General features: G+C 35.7%; 1 protein-coding gene across 1 annotated transcript in view; it reads right to left on the reverse strand.

Annotated features, from left to right (window-relative positions):
* lrrk1 (leucine-rich repeat kinase 1) overlaps window positions 1-19158 on the reverse strand; it is a 90938-nt gene that overhangs the window by 33500 nt on the left and 38280 nt on the right. Inside the window, exons 15-24 of the mRNA XM_079810454.1 lie at window positions 17297-17514; window positions 15900-16064; window positions 15178-15350; window positions 14972-15092; window positions 14541-14700; window positions 13752-14028; window positions 13067-13238; window positions 9146-9315; window positions 7979-8118; window positions 4479-4737 (exon numbers count right to left, since the gene is read on the reverse strand). Of these exons, the coding sequence (XP_079666580.1) occupies window positions 4479-4737; window positions 7979-8118; window positions 9146-9315; window positions 13067-13238; window positions 13752-14028; window positions 14541-14700; window positions 14972-15092; window positions 15178-15350; window positions 15900-16064; window positions 17297-17514 (1855 nt within the window). The remainder of the gene's footprint in view (window positions 1-4478; window positions 4738-7978; window positions 8119-9145; window positions 9316-13066; window positions 13239-13751; window positions 14029-14540; window positions 14701-14971; window positions 15093-15177; window positions 15351-15899; window positions 16065-17296; window positions 17515-19158) is intronic.

Here is a 19158-nt window from a genome sequence, read left to right on the forward strand (position 1 = left end):
CGTCATTGGCTATATAAATATTGAGATAACAAAAGACAAAAAAAAAAAAATCACTCACTGCTCTTGACTAAATAACTTTTAATGAGGGTTAATCTGTATTTATATGCAGTGGCATATCATTTTATGCAGATTATGTAGTTATATTTTACATTTGATTACTATTTTTGTACCTGACAATCTAGTTTTGACCTACATGAAAAGAACAGTTTATTTCATTTGTATATGTTTGTTCTGCTTTATTTATTTGTGCTTTTGCTCATAATTTGATTATTTGTTCTTATTTTATTACTGACGGTCTTTAACAATATAAAAAAAAATATATGAGTTAGGATATTAGTTTTTAGAGTCATAACGTCCGTAACACCCCCCCCCCCCCCCCCCCCCCCCCCCCCCCCAAAAGCTGTAAACCTAGGGGAAACACTGACAGTACTTTCAATCAAATAAATGCAGCCTTGGTGAATAAGAAACTTCTTTTAAAACAAACAAAAAACCCCCTACAGATCCCAAACTAAACATGCATTCTGACTTTTGACATTTAGTAAGATCTCTATCATTATCCAACAGCTTTATTATCTCTTTCCAGCTCCGTTCTTGCGGCTGCTGTTGAATCAATCCCAATGTCTGTCATTACAAAATGAGTCCATTTAAATCAGCCGTCATACCTAATCATTTCCATTAAAGCGCCATATGGGAACGTCATTTCATTTGACATGTGCTTTGAACCGCCCACTGGCTGATCGTACGTACAGATGCTTTTAATGTTCTCCTTCCACAGAACTTCCTTATGGGCATGTGATACAAAATTGAGGCAAAGATATTAACAGGAAACAATAATTTATAAGATATCAAGCCAAGAGGATTATCCTGTTTGCATAATCATATAAATAATTGGTAAAATCATTCATCCCTTCTGTATAATTAAAGACGTCCCCAGGCCACACTGCTGTTGTAATGAAGTTCATGCAAATTTTTTGCTTTTAACTTAAGTGTTGCATAATGTTTTTGTTCAGGTGCCAGACAGTCTTGCTATTGTTAACTAAAAGTAAAACTATAAAAAGTCATTTTTGTTAATTAGAATAAAGCTTAAAAATAATAAAAATATTAGATAAAACTTAAAAAAAAAAAACAGAGGCAACAAATTGAAATAAGTTTAAGTACTATAATTACTCAAATAAAAATTAAAATTAAATCTCAATAAAAATATTTTAAAAACAAAATGTAATACTAAAAATGACAAAAGCACATAACTTAAAATATAAAAAATACACGCTTATCCAAAATATTAATAAATACTATAATAATGTATAAATAACACTAAAATAACACTGATGGCAGACTTATCAGAAATATGAATAATATTATCTTGTGGCTTGCGTCTATCAAGTTCTGTCATTTATTTAGTGTTTAATTTGCTCTATTATCCAAAAATAGATCTTCTTGCATGATTATCATGATTATTAAATCTCATGCTGAATTTCCAGGAAAAATAACTACAGTCAAACCTAAATTTATTCAGACAGCTTCAACATTTTCTCACATTATCACAGTTTATTTGCTATAGTTTAGAAAATGGTAATAAAATATGACAATAACTCAAAGTTAAACTGTCAGAACAAATTCATCTTGATAATGTCAGATAACTTTGATAGAAAGGTATGTAACGGATTACAATGAACCAATCAGCTGTTAAATTTAAGTACACAATTAGATAATATCAATTTAGGTCAACCAATTACCAAGCAATGCTTCATTTTGTTCTGTCTGTGGTGTAAAAGGTCGCATTAGCAATTAAAGAAAAAACACTTAAGCAAAACATGGTCAGGTCAAAGTGTCTGAATAATTTTGGTCCCAAATTTATTATCAATTTTACTTGTAGTCCACTGTATGAAGAATTTTTGGGTATAATATGGTCACAGTTTACTTTATTTTGCCATCCTCACTTAAATTAACTATAGTGTCCTGCACCCACTACCACTAGTAAAAAAATGTATATCTGGTGTCTGAATAATTATTGATTTGACTGTATATTCTGGCATTCAGCATGATTGACAAGGTTTTGGTCACACTGCCAATGTATAAAAGGCATGCACGCCACACTTACAGTTTAAGAATAAGATGAAAACTTGCTGATGTAGTTGTTTGGTCTGAATAAATAATGTTTATCTGCAAGTAAGCAAAAACTGCTGATCATGTCAAAACGAGTTAATGCTCATTAGGGCTGATATTCACAATAGACCGGTTATAAACTCTCTTCAAAGAGAAAGTTTAAAGGTCACTATTTGTGAGTAAAGCAATTTAACTCGACCTTATTAGTAATTCCAAACTGTATTAAGAACATATTCCAGTAAATCCGGTGTTACAGTGGCTCTAGCAAGCTGCCTCAAAGTGTACTGCCTACATAGGCAGCATCCAACTGAAATGAAACCTTGCAAGTGACTGATGTACTACTCTAATGATAAAAATACATAGCACACATAAATATTGTTTAATTAGGCACTTAGAGTCATTTCTATTTTCTATTGTGAAAAAAACAAACTTATATTTATAACATTTCTGTGTACGCAGTCTATCATATTTTGTGCTTGTTGTAATGGATTGCATAATTTACAAAGAATAAATAGGAGGTCGCCTTAAATGTCAGCCAAAATGAGTTTTCTAATAATTCAGTATAAAATCGCAGTCTAATAATGCGGTCTACTTACACAGCTCACTTGAGTTTAGAACAGAGCCAATGTGGCAAAATATTACTATATGTTTATAGTGTGTTGTAATGATCCAAATCGACCCTTTCTTAATGCATGTTACTAATTTTAATGTGAACAAACCATCAGCTCATGTTATTCCAAATTATTAAAAAATGTGTTTTTTGGTAAATTAAAATATAAAAAACTTGCTCAGTCTATAATATCATGACATCACAAATTCATCTTCCTTTTTACTTAAATCCTGATGGATAAAATCAAGTCTTACCATCTTACCAGTGTTTCATGTTGACTTATTAAAATGTTCCAGTCCTGTTGACAACTAGAGTCTGGATTGAACTAGTAACTTGCAATTCTAGTTCCCAAGACACATACAAAACTAAAGCATGAAAGCATTGTAATTCACTTCGGATGTAAGCTTCTGCCAAATGCACAAATGTAGTAACGTTGAGATTTATCAATTCATAATTATGTGATTTTCAAGTCCTAATATAAAATATGACATCCCACCGGGACTTTTATTCAGCCCTTTGCCGCACAGGAACCTCTTCAAAGAGATTTGTTTGACGTGGCTCAAAGACAAGAGCTACAGTTCAAACTTCAAACCCTCAGATTCTGCTTCCATTTTAACTTCAGAATTAATAATCCAATTTATGTGATGTACCACAACCGCACAGAGAACACACATCTCATGCCAAAACAAGAGCGCGGCAGCCCACCTAACCCTTGTTTATATTTGTGCTATAACTCAACTCTAACCCACGTTGACTCAGCTCGATTAAATACATCTTAACTCTGGTTATTAGGACCAGATGTGCCAGGTTTACATTGAATACTAAACTTAAATGCCACATGCTAGCAGATGCTCAGGAGAGCACATACTGTATATGCCAATATGTTACTGCACAACTCAATGAACTTCAGTAAAAACAGAAGCTACAGCCAAAATCGTATCAGTAACACTTTACAATAAGGTTTCATTAGTTAACATTAGTTAATGTATTAACTAACATGAACTAACCAAGAGCAATACATTTGTTACTGTATTTGTTCATCTTTGTTAATGTTAATACAGCTGATCATTGTTTGTTCATGTTAGTTCACAGTGCATTAACTGTTAACAAGACTTTAATAAAGTATTAGTAAATGTTGAAATTAACATTAACAAAGATAAATAAATGCTTTATAAGTGCAGTTCATTATTAGTTCATGTTAACTAATGTACCTTATTGTAAAGTGTTACCATCGTATATTAATAAATGGTTATAATCACATGTATTTTATACATGTGATTTATGTGATTATGACTAAATACATGCTACACAACTCCTTGTCCAAGCTTTTGTTCCATCCAGACTGGACTATTGTAATGCTCTCTTGGCAGGCCTTCCAACAAGCACTGTCAAACCTCTGCAACTGATCCAGAGTGGTCTTTAACAAGCCGAAGAGAGTGCACGTCCCCCCTCTCTTCTTCAATTTGCACTGGTTGCCAAAAGCTGCTCGCATCAAATTCAAGAACGACCACTGGCTCAGCAACCCATACCTAAACTCACTACTTCAGACCTATGTGCCCTCCAGAAGCTTTGATTCTGCAAGTGAACGGCACTTGTGGTGCCATCCTAAAGAGGCACAAAATTACTTTCACGGACCTTTACCTGGATTGTTCCCTGCAGGTGGAATGACCTTCCTAACTCAACCCAAGTCTAGTCATTTTCAAGAAACGTCTTAAAATGTCAATGTCAAAGGATGGTTAAAAACTTCATGCTGACATCTTACCGTGAAGGGAAGTCGGTCATGAAGAGCTCGGGCACCAGCTCCTGTAGCGGCACGGGCTGTTTGGGATGGTTGGGGCAGGTGATGTACTCCTTGTCCACGGCTGCCAGGACACAGTCCTCCATGTTGAAGTAGTGGACGGTGCTGTGATTGGAGCCGGACAGAGGCAGGGGGTCGGACAATCTGGGTACAGTACTGCAGTACGGACAGGGAGCGTACTGCTCGATGAGACGAGAGCCGTCACTTTCGCTGGCTGTCAATGCTGACCAGGGGAGAAGGGGAGAGATAATTATGGGCATGTAATGCTAATTGCATGCATGAATATGGATGCTCATATTTATATAAAAATAGACATTAATCATGGCTTAATGAAAAGGGCTTAAGAGAAAAAGGCCGATTTAAAAGGTCATAATTATTCAAATGAATCAATCAACATGGCTACAATGGCTGTTTGGCTAAAGTGATGGTTTCTCTGACCAGAAAAAAACGTATTAACTTATTTATATTATAAATATATATATATATATATATATATATATATATATATATATATATATATATATATATATATATATATATATATATATATATATATATATATATATATATATATATATATATATATATATATATATATATATATATATATATATATATATATATATATATATATATATATATATATATATATATATATATATATATATATATATATATATATATATATATATATATATATATATATATATATATATATATATATATATATATATATATATATATATATATATATATATATATATATATATATATATATATATATATATATATACAGTTGCAAGAAAAAGTATGTGAACCACTTGCAGAATCTGTGAAAATGTGAATCATTTTAACAAAATAAGAGGGATCATACAAATTAGTTATTAATTAGTGCTGTCCAGCTCTTAATGCATTGTTTCCTTCCTTAGCATCAGTGAATGTTTGAACCATTTTTAATAGTTGTGTTTGAGTCCCTCAATTGTTCTCAGTGTGAAAAGATGGTTCCCAAAATCATACAGTCCCCAAATGTGCAAAATTTGCTGGAAAACTGAAGAATGTGCAGGACCTGGGGGATTTTTCTGAAGAATGTTGGGCAATTTAACTGCTCAGAACAAACAAGGGACTCATTAACAACCATCACAAAACAAAAAAACAGCAGTAGTTCATCTAGGGAACGACACACAGCACTGAGAATCAATGTTTCATAAACTTTTGAATGGGGTCAGTATAATAAATTCAGCTATTTTTTTTATCTTGTGGACTATATGTAAACATTTTTTATGAAAAATATCTTATTCAGGACAGCACTGTATGATCTCTCTTATTTTGTTACAATTGATCACATTTTCACAGATTCTGCAAGCGTTTCACATACTTTTTCTTGCAACTGTATATATAAATACACACAATCAGCATTACATGTATATGTTAATAATCTCACAGCAGTTAGTTTGTTTACCCACAAACATTTGTGTAGAGTGGAAAGCACAGTGTCACGTGTGAAGTCCTGATGGGTAACTAGTGAATTGAGCAGGTGTGCGCTGATGCGTCTGATGTAATTAACAGGCTTTGTGTGGATTAATGAATCAATCACTGCTGCAGTATAAACTGAAGTATGACTCATCCATCTATACGAGTTCAGTGTGTGTTTGTACTGCACCTGTGTTGTTGACTGACAGTGTGTTAATAGTGTGAAGCAGCTTTGCCCTCACACACCGCAAACTTCCACAGTGCCTGTACTGCAACAAACAGCTGCACATCCGTATTAATACCCTACGGTTATGGGTGTAGGATGTTTGTCAAGATATCATCACACTTGCCACCCTAATTATGATGCTATTTTAGTTTTTTGTTTTTTGTTGGGCTTCTGTCTTATGACTACATGCAAAACAAAAGTGACGACAACACTTGGAGACACTCATATTATATCATCTTAGACTAGTACGGTCACAATGTACATGTCAAACAGCATTTCAGTACTGCTTATAACTGGAATAATTACTTCTGGTTCAGCACTAGTCATTGATAAAAATGGATTAATAATATCAAAAAATATATTTTTGACTAAATCCAGTATTTGAAGCTGTTTAAATGCTGAAAAAAGTTGCACTATAAACAGGACACAGTTATTAACTTGAGTATTCCTCCATTCATGCTGATAAAAAATATTTAATGTGTCTTTTATCCATTCGCTGTTGCTACTCCCGTTTAATACATGTATGCATTTGGCAGACGCTTTTATCCAAAGTGACTTGAAGGTCAACATTTTATCGATTCACACATTGCCTGGAAATGAAGTCATGACGCTACTAGCGGCACGTTTTACTGTTTGAGCTACACAAATGCTTTAATAGGATTAATAATCCACTGGAATACTGCTTTTCAATCTTTTATCCTCAAATATGATCATCCTCGTGATCATATTTCATGACCCCAGGGCAAAGGCAGCTATATATATTTTCATGTATGAAGAACTAATATTATAAATGTGTAAAATATTTAGTTTCTATTACATTACATCATTGCATTTTTTTGTACTGTACTTCTAGGTCTTGAGCACACTAATACGTTTTCATTTGAAAACGTATCTTTTTCTCTCTCCGTTTTGGCCTTGGTCCACATTGAGACAGTGTTTCTGTCCTGCGAAACTGAGCTTTTTGAAAATGCTTTCCCAAATGGATACATTTGAAAATGCCGTTTTCACGTTGTAGTGTGGCCATTGAGAAAAAGGAGGTATTTGAAATCAATAATACATGTTTAGTCATGTGATGAATACCGAACCGAAAGATATGCATGTTTATACTGCTATTGTGCCTGTTATGTGCTATTCACTTTCACACTGTTGTTAAAGATATGTTACTTTGTACACTTTTCATATCGCAGTCCTGCAAAAATGGCAGAAAATTGAATCGCAATTGCTGTCCTGCGGCAAAACATGAGAGCAGTTGCAGTGACTGACCTGGACACATCAGTGTATGGTGAGATATTTTGCTAACTAAAATGACCCTGCAAGAAGAATAGTGTGATAACTTTATGATGTCTGTTCCATCTGTATCATCTCAGTGAGCTTTTATGAGGGTTTACACATGTGCAGTAAGGTGAATTTAGTGGTTTCTGATGTTTCAGTGTAGATGAGAAACTTTTGGAAAATGCTAGTGTGACCGGAGAACGTTACGAAAATGCTGTTTTCAAATGTATCCGGATTAAAGTAGACGTAGCCTTAGATGCAAGTACTTTATTCATCTATTTTTAACAAAAGTGGGCTAAAGTGGCTTTTCTAACTGCAATGCATTTGTGTGGTGGACATTAAAACATTCAGAATGAAGGAAAATGTCTACACAAAAAAAATCCAAGTTATAGACCTGTGCATGAAATGAAATATATAGGAGATCATATCTATAGTCATTCAGATGCCTATGGACTGGGATCTGAGAAACTCAAATAACATTTGGAGGAGTCCTCACCAGGAAACCACTGCTCTATGAGAGCGTTAACGTGATCAGTGATGAAAGCCATCGCAGAGAAGTCCCTCGTATCCGACTGGCAGATAATCTTGATTCCTCCGCTTTTCTTTTTCTTCCAGTTTAGGTCAGATGACTCTACGCTGTGGGTGAGAAACAGTGTCTTTTGAGTCTTTTGTTATGCAAATCTCTGCACACACTAGGGTTAGGATCTGAGTCAGATGTTCACATCAGTGTTATTTTAGTATTATTTATATACTATTATAGTTTTTAGCAATATTTTAATTACTTTTTTTAAACAAAGTTTTAATTTTAGTTTAATTTTAAGTAAATTTTGTGATTTTTTTCTTTTCTTCTTTTTTTATATTATTATTATTTTAAATAATACTATTTAGGTTGAATTTATTTTCATTTCATTTCAGTTTTAGTTTTTATTTCTAGTAAGCAATGTTAGTGCTTATTTTATTATTTTAAAGTATTTTATTGAATTACCAAGAACATTTCTCATTTTCATTTAATTTAAGTTTTTCATTTAATATTTATATTTTACTTTATTTCAATTAACATAATTGTTTTATTTTTACTTATTGATAATAGCTGTAGTTTACATGTATTTAGAACTGATCACATGGTTTATCAACACATGGAACCAAATTATTTTGGTTACTTTTGGTGCTGTTAATATTTCATGAATGTAAAAGTGGACATAACACCGTACAAAAATGGAGAAATATTGATTGTCACAAATAATAAAAAGACAGCAAATAGACTACACCCCTAAAGCATAAGATAACATTATGAACAAATTTTTAAAACAATAACATGTATCCCTTACAAAGAAGGTAATCCCATAATGCTTTACAGCAAACGCTGCAAAAATATATCGAAGATCACAGATGTAGTATTGTTTTAGTATTATTTATTATAGTATTTATTAATTTTTAAAAAAATATATATTTTCAATTTTCATTTTAGTTTGTTTTAATAATTTCTTCTGCACTTTTGTCATTTATATATATATATATTTATATTTCTATTTAGCTTTAATTAAATTTTTTTTTTTGTCATTTTGGTACTTCATCTTATTTTATTTCAGTGTAATTATTATAATTTTCATTTAAGTACTTAAGTTTTTCATCTAATATTTACATTTTATAAACACTGACTAACCTCAGATATCCGCCATCAAAGGTGACTAGCAGCCCTTCCTTCCAGTAGATGGTCTGGTTGCGACGGACGCGGAACGTGCTGCACCGATTTCGCTGCTGGTTTCCCGCAAAGCTGTAGATCACGGTACTGCGGTTCCTCTGGTTTTTTGTGGGTTTTTTGGTCTCAAATGCCTATTATGAAAAATCAAAAAGTAGGAGACCGACATCAAAATCAGCCCACTAAAACCAACCAGACATAAAAACAGTGATCAGCTTCAACGACACTTTCACCTGAGAACTTGTCATATAATGAAATGCCTAGCCTTCATTCAGATACTGAATGATTGAGCAGATTTGTTTGGTTTAGAAAGTGTTACCAGTAGGTGGTGCTACAAATTTGAATGATATTCTCAGGGCAATGTGGCATTGATACAAATAAAAATATGCAAAAGCTTTGCCAAGATAATAACTCACTTCCTGTGTGGTGTCTTCGCCAGCAAAATTGTTAAGGCTTTTCTGGAGAATAAAATCCAGTAATTGAATTTGTGTGGTTTTGTCTTTGTCTGTGTCTGTGTCTGACCTGAACCAATTTTGGTGAGGATTCAACAAACACTGTAGGAGGAAAAGAAAAAGAAAAAAGCAAAAGCAAAAGCAAAAGCAAAAGCAAAAGCAAAAGCAAAGAAAAAAAAATGCAAAATTGGTCCAAAATAGCATGAAGTAGCACCCTAGAAATACATGAAGTGAAGAATCATGACGTTCATCATGGCGAAATTATGATTTCTGGCTGGATTTTATGTTCCTAGGCCACTAGATAGCGATGTCACCAAACTGGTCTTGTACAATCAGGCCTTTGTGTCTGATGTATAGAAAGTTTCATGCCAATCAGCCCAAGCCTTGCAAAGATACATCTCACTTCCTGTATGGCATCCTCATCGTCAAATTCATTGATACGTTACTAGGGCTGAACGATACATTGAACTAAAACCGTAATATTACTTATCAAATCTCGAAGACTTTGATTTAAATAAATACACTATTTTACCAAAAGTTTTGGGATGTCAGCCTTTACATGCGCATGAACTTTAAACCATTCTTAATCCTTAGGGTTTAATATGGAGTTTGCCCACCCTTTTCTGGTAAGGATTTCCACAAGGTTTAGGAGTGTTTATGGGAAGCTTTGACCATTCTTCTAGAAGCTTGTGAGGTCAGGCACTGGTGTTGCACGTGAAGGCCTGGCTCCCAGTCTCCACTATAATTCATCCCAAAGGTGTTCTACCGGGTTGAGGTCAAGACTCATGTGTTCTCTGGAGTGACGAATCACGCTTCTCTATCTGGCAATCCAATGGACGAGTCTGGGTTTGGCGGTTACCAGAAGAACGGTACTTGCCTGACTGCATTGTGCAAAGTGTAAAGTTTGGTGGAGGGGGGTTATGGTGTGGGGTTGTTTTTCAGGGGATGGGCTTGGCCCTTAGTTCCATTGGAAGGAACTTAATGCTTCAGCATACCAAGACATTTTGGACAATTTCATGCTCCCAACTTTTTGGGAACAGTTTGGGGACGGCCCCTTCTTGTTCCAACATGACTGCGCACCAGTGCACAAAGCAAGGTCCATAAAGACATGGGTCTCAACTGCTCTAGATTCCAGTGGCGGCATGCTTTACACCACTGCATCCGACGCTTTGCATTGCACTTGGTGATGTAAGGCTTGAATGCAGCTGCTCTGCCATTGAAACCCATTCCATGAAGCGCTCTACTCACTATTCTTGAGCTAATCTGAAGGCCACGCAAAGTTTGGAGGTCTGTAGTTAATGACTCTGCAGAAAGTCGGCGACTTCTGCACACTGCCCCCGCTCTGTGATTTTACGTGGCCTACCACTTCGTGTCCGAGTTGCTGTTGTTCCCAATTGCTTCCACTTTGTTATAATACCACTAACAGTTGACTGTGGAATATATAGTAGTGAGGAAATTTCACGATTGGACTTATTGCACAGGTGGCAACCTATCACGGTACCACGCTTGAATTCACTGAGCTCTTGAGAGAGACCCATTCTTTCACACATGTTTGTAGATGCGTCTGCATGGCTAGGTGCTTGATTTTATACATCTGTGGCCATGGAAGTGATTAGAACACTTGAATTCAATGATTTGAAGAGGTCTCCCAATACTTTTGGCAATATAGTGTATATGCACTGTTTCCGAATGAAGCACAGCACTGTGCAACTCTGTGCACCTGATCAGAGTAAATGTTGCTCCACACATACTCATATGCTCTGAATTTGGGTCTCTTATAATGTCCATTTGGGAGCACAGCATGCGCAACCATCTTCTCAAACTTGTAATAAGAACTGCTTATAAATCGGCAGTAGTCAAAACAAGAGACACTATAAAGTCACCATGAAATCAAAATGGACAATTCCTTGGTTTTTTTTAAATATTGGAATAATGGAATATTCTGGTATTTATTATAAATTATTTATCCATGCACGTCTTTTTTATTTCTAAATTCACGTTCCCTCGTAATTTTTAGTGAAAACAACTTTCTTGCAGCAACATCTCTTCTCTTCTCTGATGACGCGTTTATAGGCCTGAGGATAGGACGACCTGTCAATCACATGAGATCAACCAATAGCAAACCACAACCATCCAGTCAATTCCCCATGGAAAAAATCAAGTTCTTTCTCATTCGAGAAGCCATTTCACCTGGATATTCCTCATAATAGGAAAGAATCGCAAGTTTCATGCTGACTTTAAGGGCCCCCTGCTGTTTTTTGCCAAAATAAATGTTTGATGGTTTAATGAAGAAAATTTATAGTATTGTAATTGTAATGTTGTACTATAAAATTAATGTATTATTATATGATTATTTTTCTTAAAGTACTCGATTTTTAATCTTACAGTGAAGTATAACAATATTTTATTTAATTTTGTTAACAACAACAATAATGATAACAATGACTATATTATTATTGTTATTATCCATTCATCCATCCATCCATCCATCTATCCATCCATTATCTTCCGCTTATCCGGGGCCGGGTCGCGGGGGTAACAGTCTAAGCAGAGATGCCCAGACTTCCCTCTCCCTAGCCACTTCCTCCAGCTCTTCCGGGGGAACCCCGAGGCGTTCCCAGGCCAGCTGGGAGACATAGTCCCTCCAGCGTGTCCTAGGTCTTCCCCGGGGCCTCCTCCCGGTGGGACGTGCCTGGAACACCTCCCTGGGAAGGCGTCCAGGAGGCATCCGAAATAGATGCCCGAGCCACCTCAGCTGGCTCCTCTCGATGTGGAGGAGCAACGGCTCTACTCTGAGCTCCTCCCGAGTGACCGAGCTTCTCACCCTATCTCTAAGGGAGCGCCCAGCCACCCTACAGAGAAAGCTCATTTCGGCCGTTTATATCCGGGATCTTGTCCTTTCGGTCATGACCCACAGCTCATGACCATTTTAGGTGAGAGTAGGAACGTAGATTGACCGTTAAATCGAGAGCTTCGCCTTACAGCTCAGCTCCTTCTTCACCATGACAGACTGGTATTTCAACCGCATTACTGCAGACGCTGCACCGATCCGTCTGCCATCTCCCGTTCCATCCTTCCCTCACTCATGAGCAAGACCCCGAGATACCTGAACTCCTCCACCTCAAGCCCGAACTCTCCACCAACCTGAAGTGGGCAATCCACCTTTTTCCGACTGAGAATATTGTTATTATTATTGTTATTATTATTATAAATACACATATTGGCATATAAATCACAAATATTTTGCCATAAAACTGGCAAAATTGGTACCTGGAATACAAGCGTCTTACCATGCGTTTTGAGGGGATGCTGTAAACTTCTAGCCAGAAGCATTGTCATTGTGTGGCCTCTAATTCTATGTTTGCAATGACTGCAATTATGACTTTTATTGGTCAGTTAATTTAAGGTAAGTCATCTCAGGGTATGTGTTTACCTGTATGTCCATCTGGTTTAAGCTGATTAGCATTCTGGCTATAAAGCGCTCCCAAAATCCCGCAGGTACGAAGCTCATCTTAAAATGCCGCTGGATGTTGTTGTTAGTCTGGTGCCGAAAGCCGTGGATGTCCAGAGCAGGTTTGGGTGGCAAAAGGTGCGGCAGCAGATAACTATAAAGAGAAAAAATTAGGCAAAATTAGGTTTGAAACACTGCACACTTAAAATGCATAATATACAATAACTCGTAATGTCCTTCCTAGCTGGATGGTTCCCATAGGGTAAATCAAAGATAAAAGAAAATAAAAAATGTATTAAATAAATAAATAAAACTCAAACATTAAAAGGTAGATTGAATTTACAAAGGAAAGAAAGCTATTGATTTCATCTATTAAAAACATTACTAAAAACCTTATTTTCTGCACAATTTTTTTTACAACAAATTATGCATTACCCATCTGCTAATGAATGAATGAACAGATGAAGGAACGAAAATTATGTACATAAAAAAAAATTAAGTTACAAAAACCAGCAAGCCATTTTTTTACCTATTTAAAAATATTATTACTGTATAATAAAACATTATTTTCAGCATCACTGTATGTTATGCATTACCCGTCAGCATATGTGTGAAGGAATTAATTAAATTAAACTCGATAAATGTTACCAAAAAAAAAAATCTTTACCTGTTGCTGGCCACTGGTAGAGCAATCTCAAACTTGGCCAGGAACTGGAAGTACTGTTCTTCCGTTTGTTGGGTGAATCCGGTTCCTACCAGCAGCATGCGGAGGTCCTCAGCCTTGATTACCCCATTGCAGGCCACGGAGCGCGAGCCCCTCAGGTTGATGATGCGCTCCAAACACTCGGACAGCCACACGGCATCCAGGAAGTACAGTTTACATAGGCCGTGACTCGTGTCAGAGAAATGCAGTATGGTGCCAGTCTCGATGAGGAAATTGATCGCTGTGTGATTCAGAAAAGATGTTGCTATCACAGATGTAATGAAGCCATATTCTTTTCATTGAATCCTGTTTCACTTGGAAATGCATTACATTACAGCGGTCAAATGGGTAAACTAACATGAGGGGCAATTTTTTTTTAAACCGTATTTAAAGATCTAGAATTCTAAATGCTTTAAAATTTACAAATGAAATTAAAACATTATAATGTGCAGTAAAAAAAGGTGTGCTGCTTAGTATATTTAAAAAAATTGGGTCAATTATTAATTAATTTAATAAATAATCAAATAAACTAAATTAAAAAACCCAATTCATACAGATTAAAATATATATCAAAGTTAAGAACAGAAATATAAATATGCATCTTAAAAATATATTATTAAAAAAATATTATTATACATTAAAAGTTATGCACTACCTGTCTGTAGATATATATACAAAATAAATATAATAAATTATAAATCACTTGTAATAAATTGAAAAGATATTTATTTTCATAATAATATGATGCATTACCTGTCTGCAGATCCTCATAGTCTTTGATATCACTAGCAGGACTCTGCTCGATGATCTGCTCCAGTTCTGTGTCCGTCAGGTACTGAACCTCGTCAGCTTCGTCTCTCCTCAGACGTTCTGCCTTTATGGCCTCCTGCAAGGTTAGGTAACTTTTGGGGATCTGTATAACAACAAAAAGAGACAAACACACTGAGAAATTTCACCTTAAAGAAACTAAGGTAATACAATATGCTCACACTTATTTACTTATATTTTTCCTCATTTTAAGCTGCTTTGGATAAAAATATCCAGTAATTGCATAAATGTAAAAAGAATACAGAAGACTTGAGGTGGAGCAACAGTATGTTTGACTTCAGCTTTTCAAGCTTACTGAATAGATGTCAGAGACTACAGCGATTTATGTCACCCATACAGTCTTAACTAACACTAACCAGTCTTCCCGCCAGTTTGTGACAGCTAGCAGGGTTGCTGATGTCCTTCATAGAGCAAGCGACCTGAAACAACAGCCTCTTGAGTCCGTCCACGCCTTCTAGTGTCTTACACGACACCTCACTGTTAAACAACCACACATTTAAACAAAAATCAACACAATAATTCCATTAAGGAAGCTAAAGCATGTTATGATAATAAAACTAACTGTAAGTGTTTCCATGTAATGTCGGGGTAGCCACTGGCCCGTGCACCCGACGGGGTTCTGCAAAGTGCCAGGATATACGCCCTCAGCGTGGCGACACGCTCGATACGAAACTTAGTGTCTATGAGGTCCAAATGTGTGCCAATGACAATGACAGCAGAGTTAGGGGCGCGAGCCTGGAGGACACACACATGAACACCAACACATTACAAAATATGACATTATAAGCACAATGGCATGTGCTTTCATTGATAATGACAGTGTTTGTATGTTATACAGATATTTTTCTAAGCATCTACAAAATGCCAGTAATTTCCCCCTTTAGTCAGGAGGATATACATTTTTTTTGCTTGTGCCCACACCTGCATTATCTAATTTTTAGCAAATATGCACATTCTGAATATGTTTGAAAATATAGGAATAGCATTTTGTCTTAGTTTTTTTCTCTCTGTATAGGCTATATTTAGATTTGAGCAGATATAAAGCATTAAATAAGCTTTAAGTTGTGAATATTAATGAACTATTCCATAAATGTAAAAAAATAAGAACTTTATTTAAACTATTCCCTTAATAAATACACATACATATTGCAATGCTGTTCATTTTTATTAAAATATAACAACTTATAAATAAACAAAAACATTTTTTTTTTTTTTATTCAAATTTATGGTATGGAACCGAGTATGGAAGCCTTAAAGTGTCTATGTTATATATTCTTTCCTCACCTCGATGTTGAGCAGCCAGGACTGCAGGTTGGCCACGGCTTCCTCTCCCAAAGCCAGATTCCAGATCACCATATACAAAGCCTTATCGGTGAAGAAACACTGGTTTACCGTCGACATGCTGGCCGGGCCGCCAATGTCCCACACGTTGAAGGAAACCAAGTCAATCTGTATCCACAGTAGAAACAAAGGCATTACACCGCATTGACAACATCACTCAATATTCTTACTTTCATCAAGGCATTTTGGGACCAATTTTAAAGTTGCTGAGTGAAACAATGGTTATTTTTCTGAAGCAACTTGAAGTCAATTTTAGATAAAAATGGACCCTACTTACTTATTAATTATCTTTCTACGCTCATTTTCATTCAGAAACCTGTGTTTATTTAGTATTTAGTATTTTAGTATTTGAACATTATTTTCCAATCTTTTACAGAATATAAGTCGTTAAATGACAGTACATTTTGAATACTTTTTTGTCATTTAAACCAAAACTTTCTTTGTATATATATAAAAATGGGAGAATGTTTCTTTTAAACAGCAAATATTGAAAAACAAAAAACTCTTGCCGTGAGTCAGCAGTGGAGTAAGTGTTAACAGCTGCTCGAGGTGGAGCAACATCTCTGGGGCTTTATAACATCAGTGTGCTTGTGTATACATTTGCTTCTGTCTATGATATACGTGTAAGAGGTCATTCTGTGTGCGTTTAAAAGAACATGTCTATATGACATCAGTGTGTGTGTGACACACTCTCTGGCTCTGACTCAGGGCTCCTGATGAGAATGGAAACATTGTTAATTCCCGCTAAGAAACCATGTAAGGCAACAAATAGAGCTGGGGGTCAAAGGTCCAGAGCTGCTACTCATTCACAAACCCTGATGTCAAAATGTTGGCATTTTAATGGTTTCGGGGTTGTTGTTTTTTTCCAGACTTGCTATAAAGTTTTTTTTTCCTGCCTTATTTTTGTCTTGTCATGTTTACAGAGTTAAAGCAAACATAGCTGTAAATTTCCCCATGAGCAAAGCATTGTGGGAAAAACACATTTGAAGGCACGCCCTGAAAAACAATCAGATAGACTGGGAATTCAGTAGAAGCTCAAATGATGAAGTCATACATTGTTATTAAATCAACATAAGATTACTTCATTTCCACATTGTGTTTCAGTTTCCTCAGCAAATGTACTGTTTGTTATGGCAGCAAATGTATGCATATATTAAGAAACCCATTAACTTTAATAATTATTGAATTAATTGAGTTACTGTTGATTCTGAACACTAGATAGAGTAAATAACCTTAACAATTTCAAAATGTATCCAGAATCATGCAGCTCTAGTTGAGAATCCCTGTAAACCACATACAGTGTGCCAGTTTGTGTGTGTGTGTGGAGTGAAGGACCTTACAGCAGATTTCACTACTCCTACGGGCCGCTCCAGATCCCAGCTGGACGTGTGGATGCTGCAGTCAGTGTTGAGGAAGGGCGAGGGTTTGCCTGTCTGCAGCCCCTCCAGCAGAGCGCTCTTACCCTGCCGGGGAGGACCGACCACCATCAGCTTCAGCAGTCTGCAGGGCTCTGCTCCTCGCAGCTCCGCACGCAGGAACGCCAGAACCGCAGAAGGACCTATGACGAGGACAGAGAGAGATCTACCTCAGCTCAGTGACTCCATCACTACATTATTACTTCATATCTTCATTATTATTTATACTGACATTTTCAATGTTTTCCCATCTTTAATTAAATGGTTTAATTCTGAAAAGACATACTATTTTTGGTTCATTGGTAAAATATTACAATAAGGTTCCATTTGTTCACATTAGTTAAGACTAACAATGAAAAATACTTCTAAAGCATTTATTAATCTGAGTTCATGTTCATTTCGACATTTACTAATACACTGCTAAAATCAAAAGTTGTACATTATTAATATTATTATTTAATGGACCTGTGCTGGCATGAACTAACAAAGAACAGTTGCATTTTATTAACTAACACATTTCTAAATACTGTAAAAAAACATGTAATGCTCATTGTTAGCTAATGGGACCTTATTTTTCATTTGAATTATTTATTAACTCCTTTTTTATTTGATTATTGTCACTTTCTTAATTTACTCATCACTTTGTTATTTTAACATTTTATACTTTATAAAAAAAAAAGTATCTGTTAGTATAGTGATAACAGCAATGGAACTTTATATTACTTATTTTTAATTATATTAATCATTCGAACATAAGATTAAAGGTTATAAAACCTAAAAGTAGATTCAATTCAATTGAAAATTGAATATTCTATGCAATATTTGTGTGCTATGAATTGAATCCTTATTATAGTGTTGCATCATGAACTTGCATGCTAATGCCAAACTCTATTGAAATCAATCGTGCGCCCTCAACATTACAGTTATCGCACATCCACATGAGTGACATGTCAAGCTCCAGGGCATCTTCAATGTCCAGCTGAACCACACCGACCCACACTTCCATCCATGGTGTGATTTTCATTTTTAAGAAAATCAGCTTTCAGCTGCTGATGTATTTGTGTGTGCAATGTTTGTTAGGGACACTATTTCCTCTCAAATCTCTTGAGCCTGTTGTTATGACAGCACAACGCACTAAATATTGCATCAAGCGCTTCAACTCTATGGCTCTATGATGAAACGACAGCTGGATGAACAACTCACAGCTGGATTCACCAATGAAACATTTATCAGACAAATCCTAGATTATACAGTCTTCAGAGGCTGAACTCTAATATCATGTTTTCTAATTTAAAAAAAAGTCATGCTCAACATGAAAACAATTTAATTTCTTTAATACAGAACAAGGCACTTCACCTAATTAGCTTCAGAGATGCATTAGCATTACACTCGCTAGCTAGCAGACGCTTATATCAAAAGCACTTTCATTGCATTCAAGATATTGCGCTACCACAGCAACATTCAACAAAGTGCAGAAGATGAATAAAGTCATTATTTCCTTATCCATTCATAGCATCCATTTAGCAGCCTTCTTCCCACACGAACAAACTCCGTTACAGTATAGTTTTATTTACACTGATGAGTCAAAACATTATGTTCAGTCACAGGTGAAGCGAATATTGTTGATCATCTCCTAACAAGGCCACAAATTAACAACTGGGTAGATTAGACCGTAAACAAACAATCTGTTCTCATAATGAAGGTGTTGGATGCAGGAGAAAAGGGCATGTATAAAGAGTTGAGCGTCTCTGAAAAGGGCCAAATTGTTATGGTAAGGTATCGGGGTC

The sequence above is a fragment of the Gobio gobio genome (assembly GCF_949357685.1).
Source record: "Gobio gobio genome assembly, chromosome: 2".
NCBI classification, from domain to species: domain Eukaryota; kingdom Metazoa; phylum Chordata; class Actinopteri; order Cypriniformes; family Gobionidae; genus Gobio; species Gobio gobio.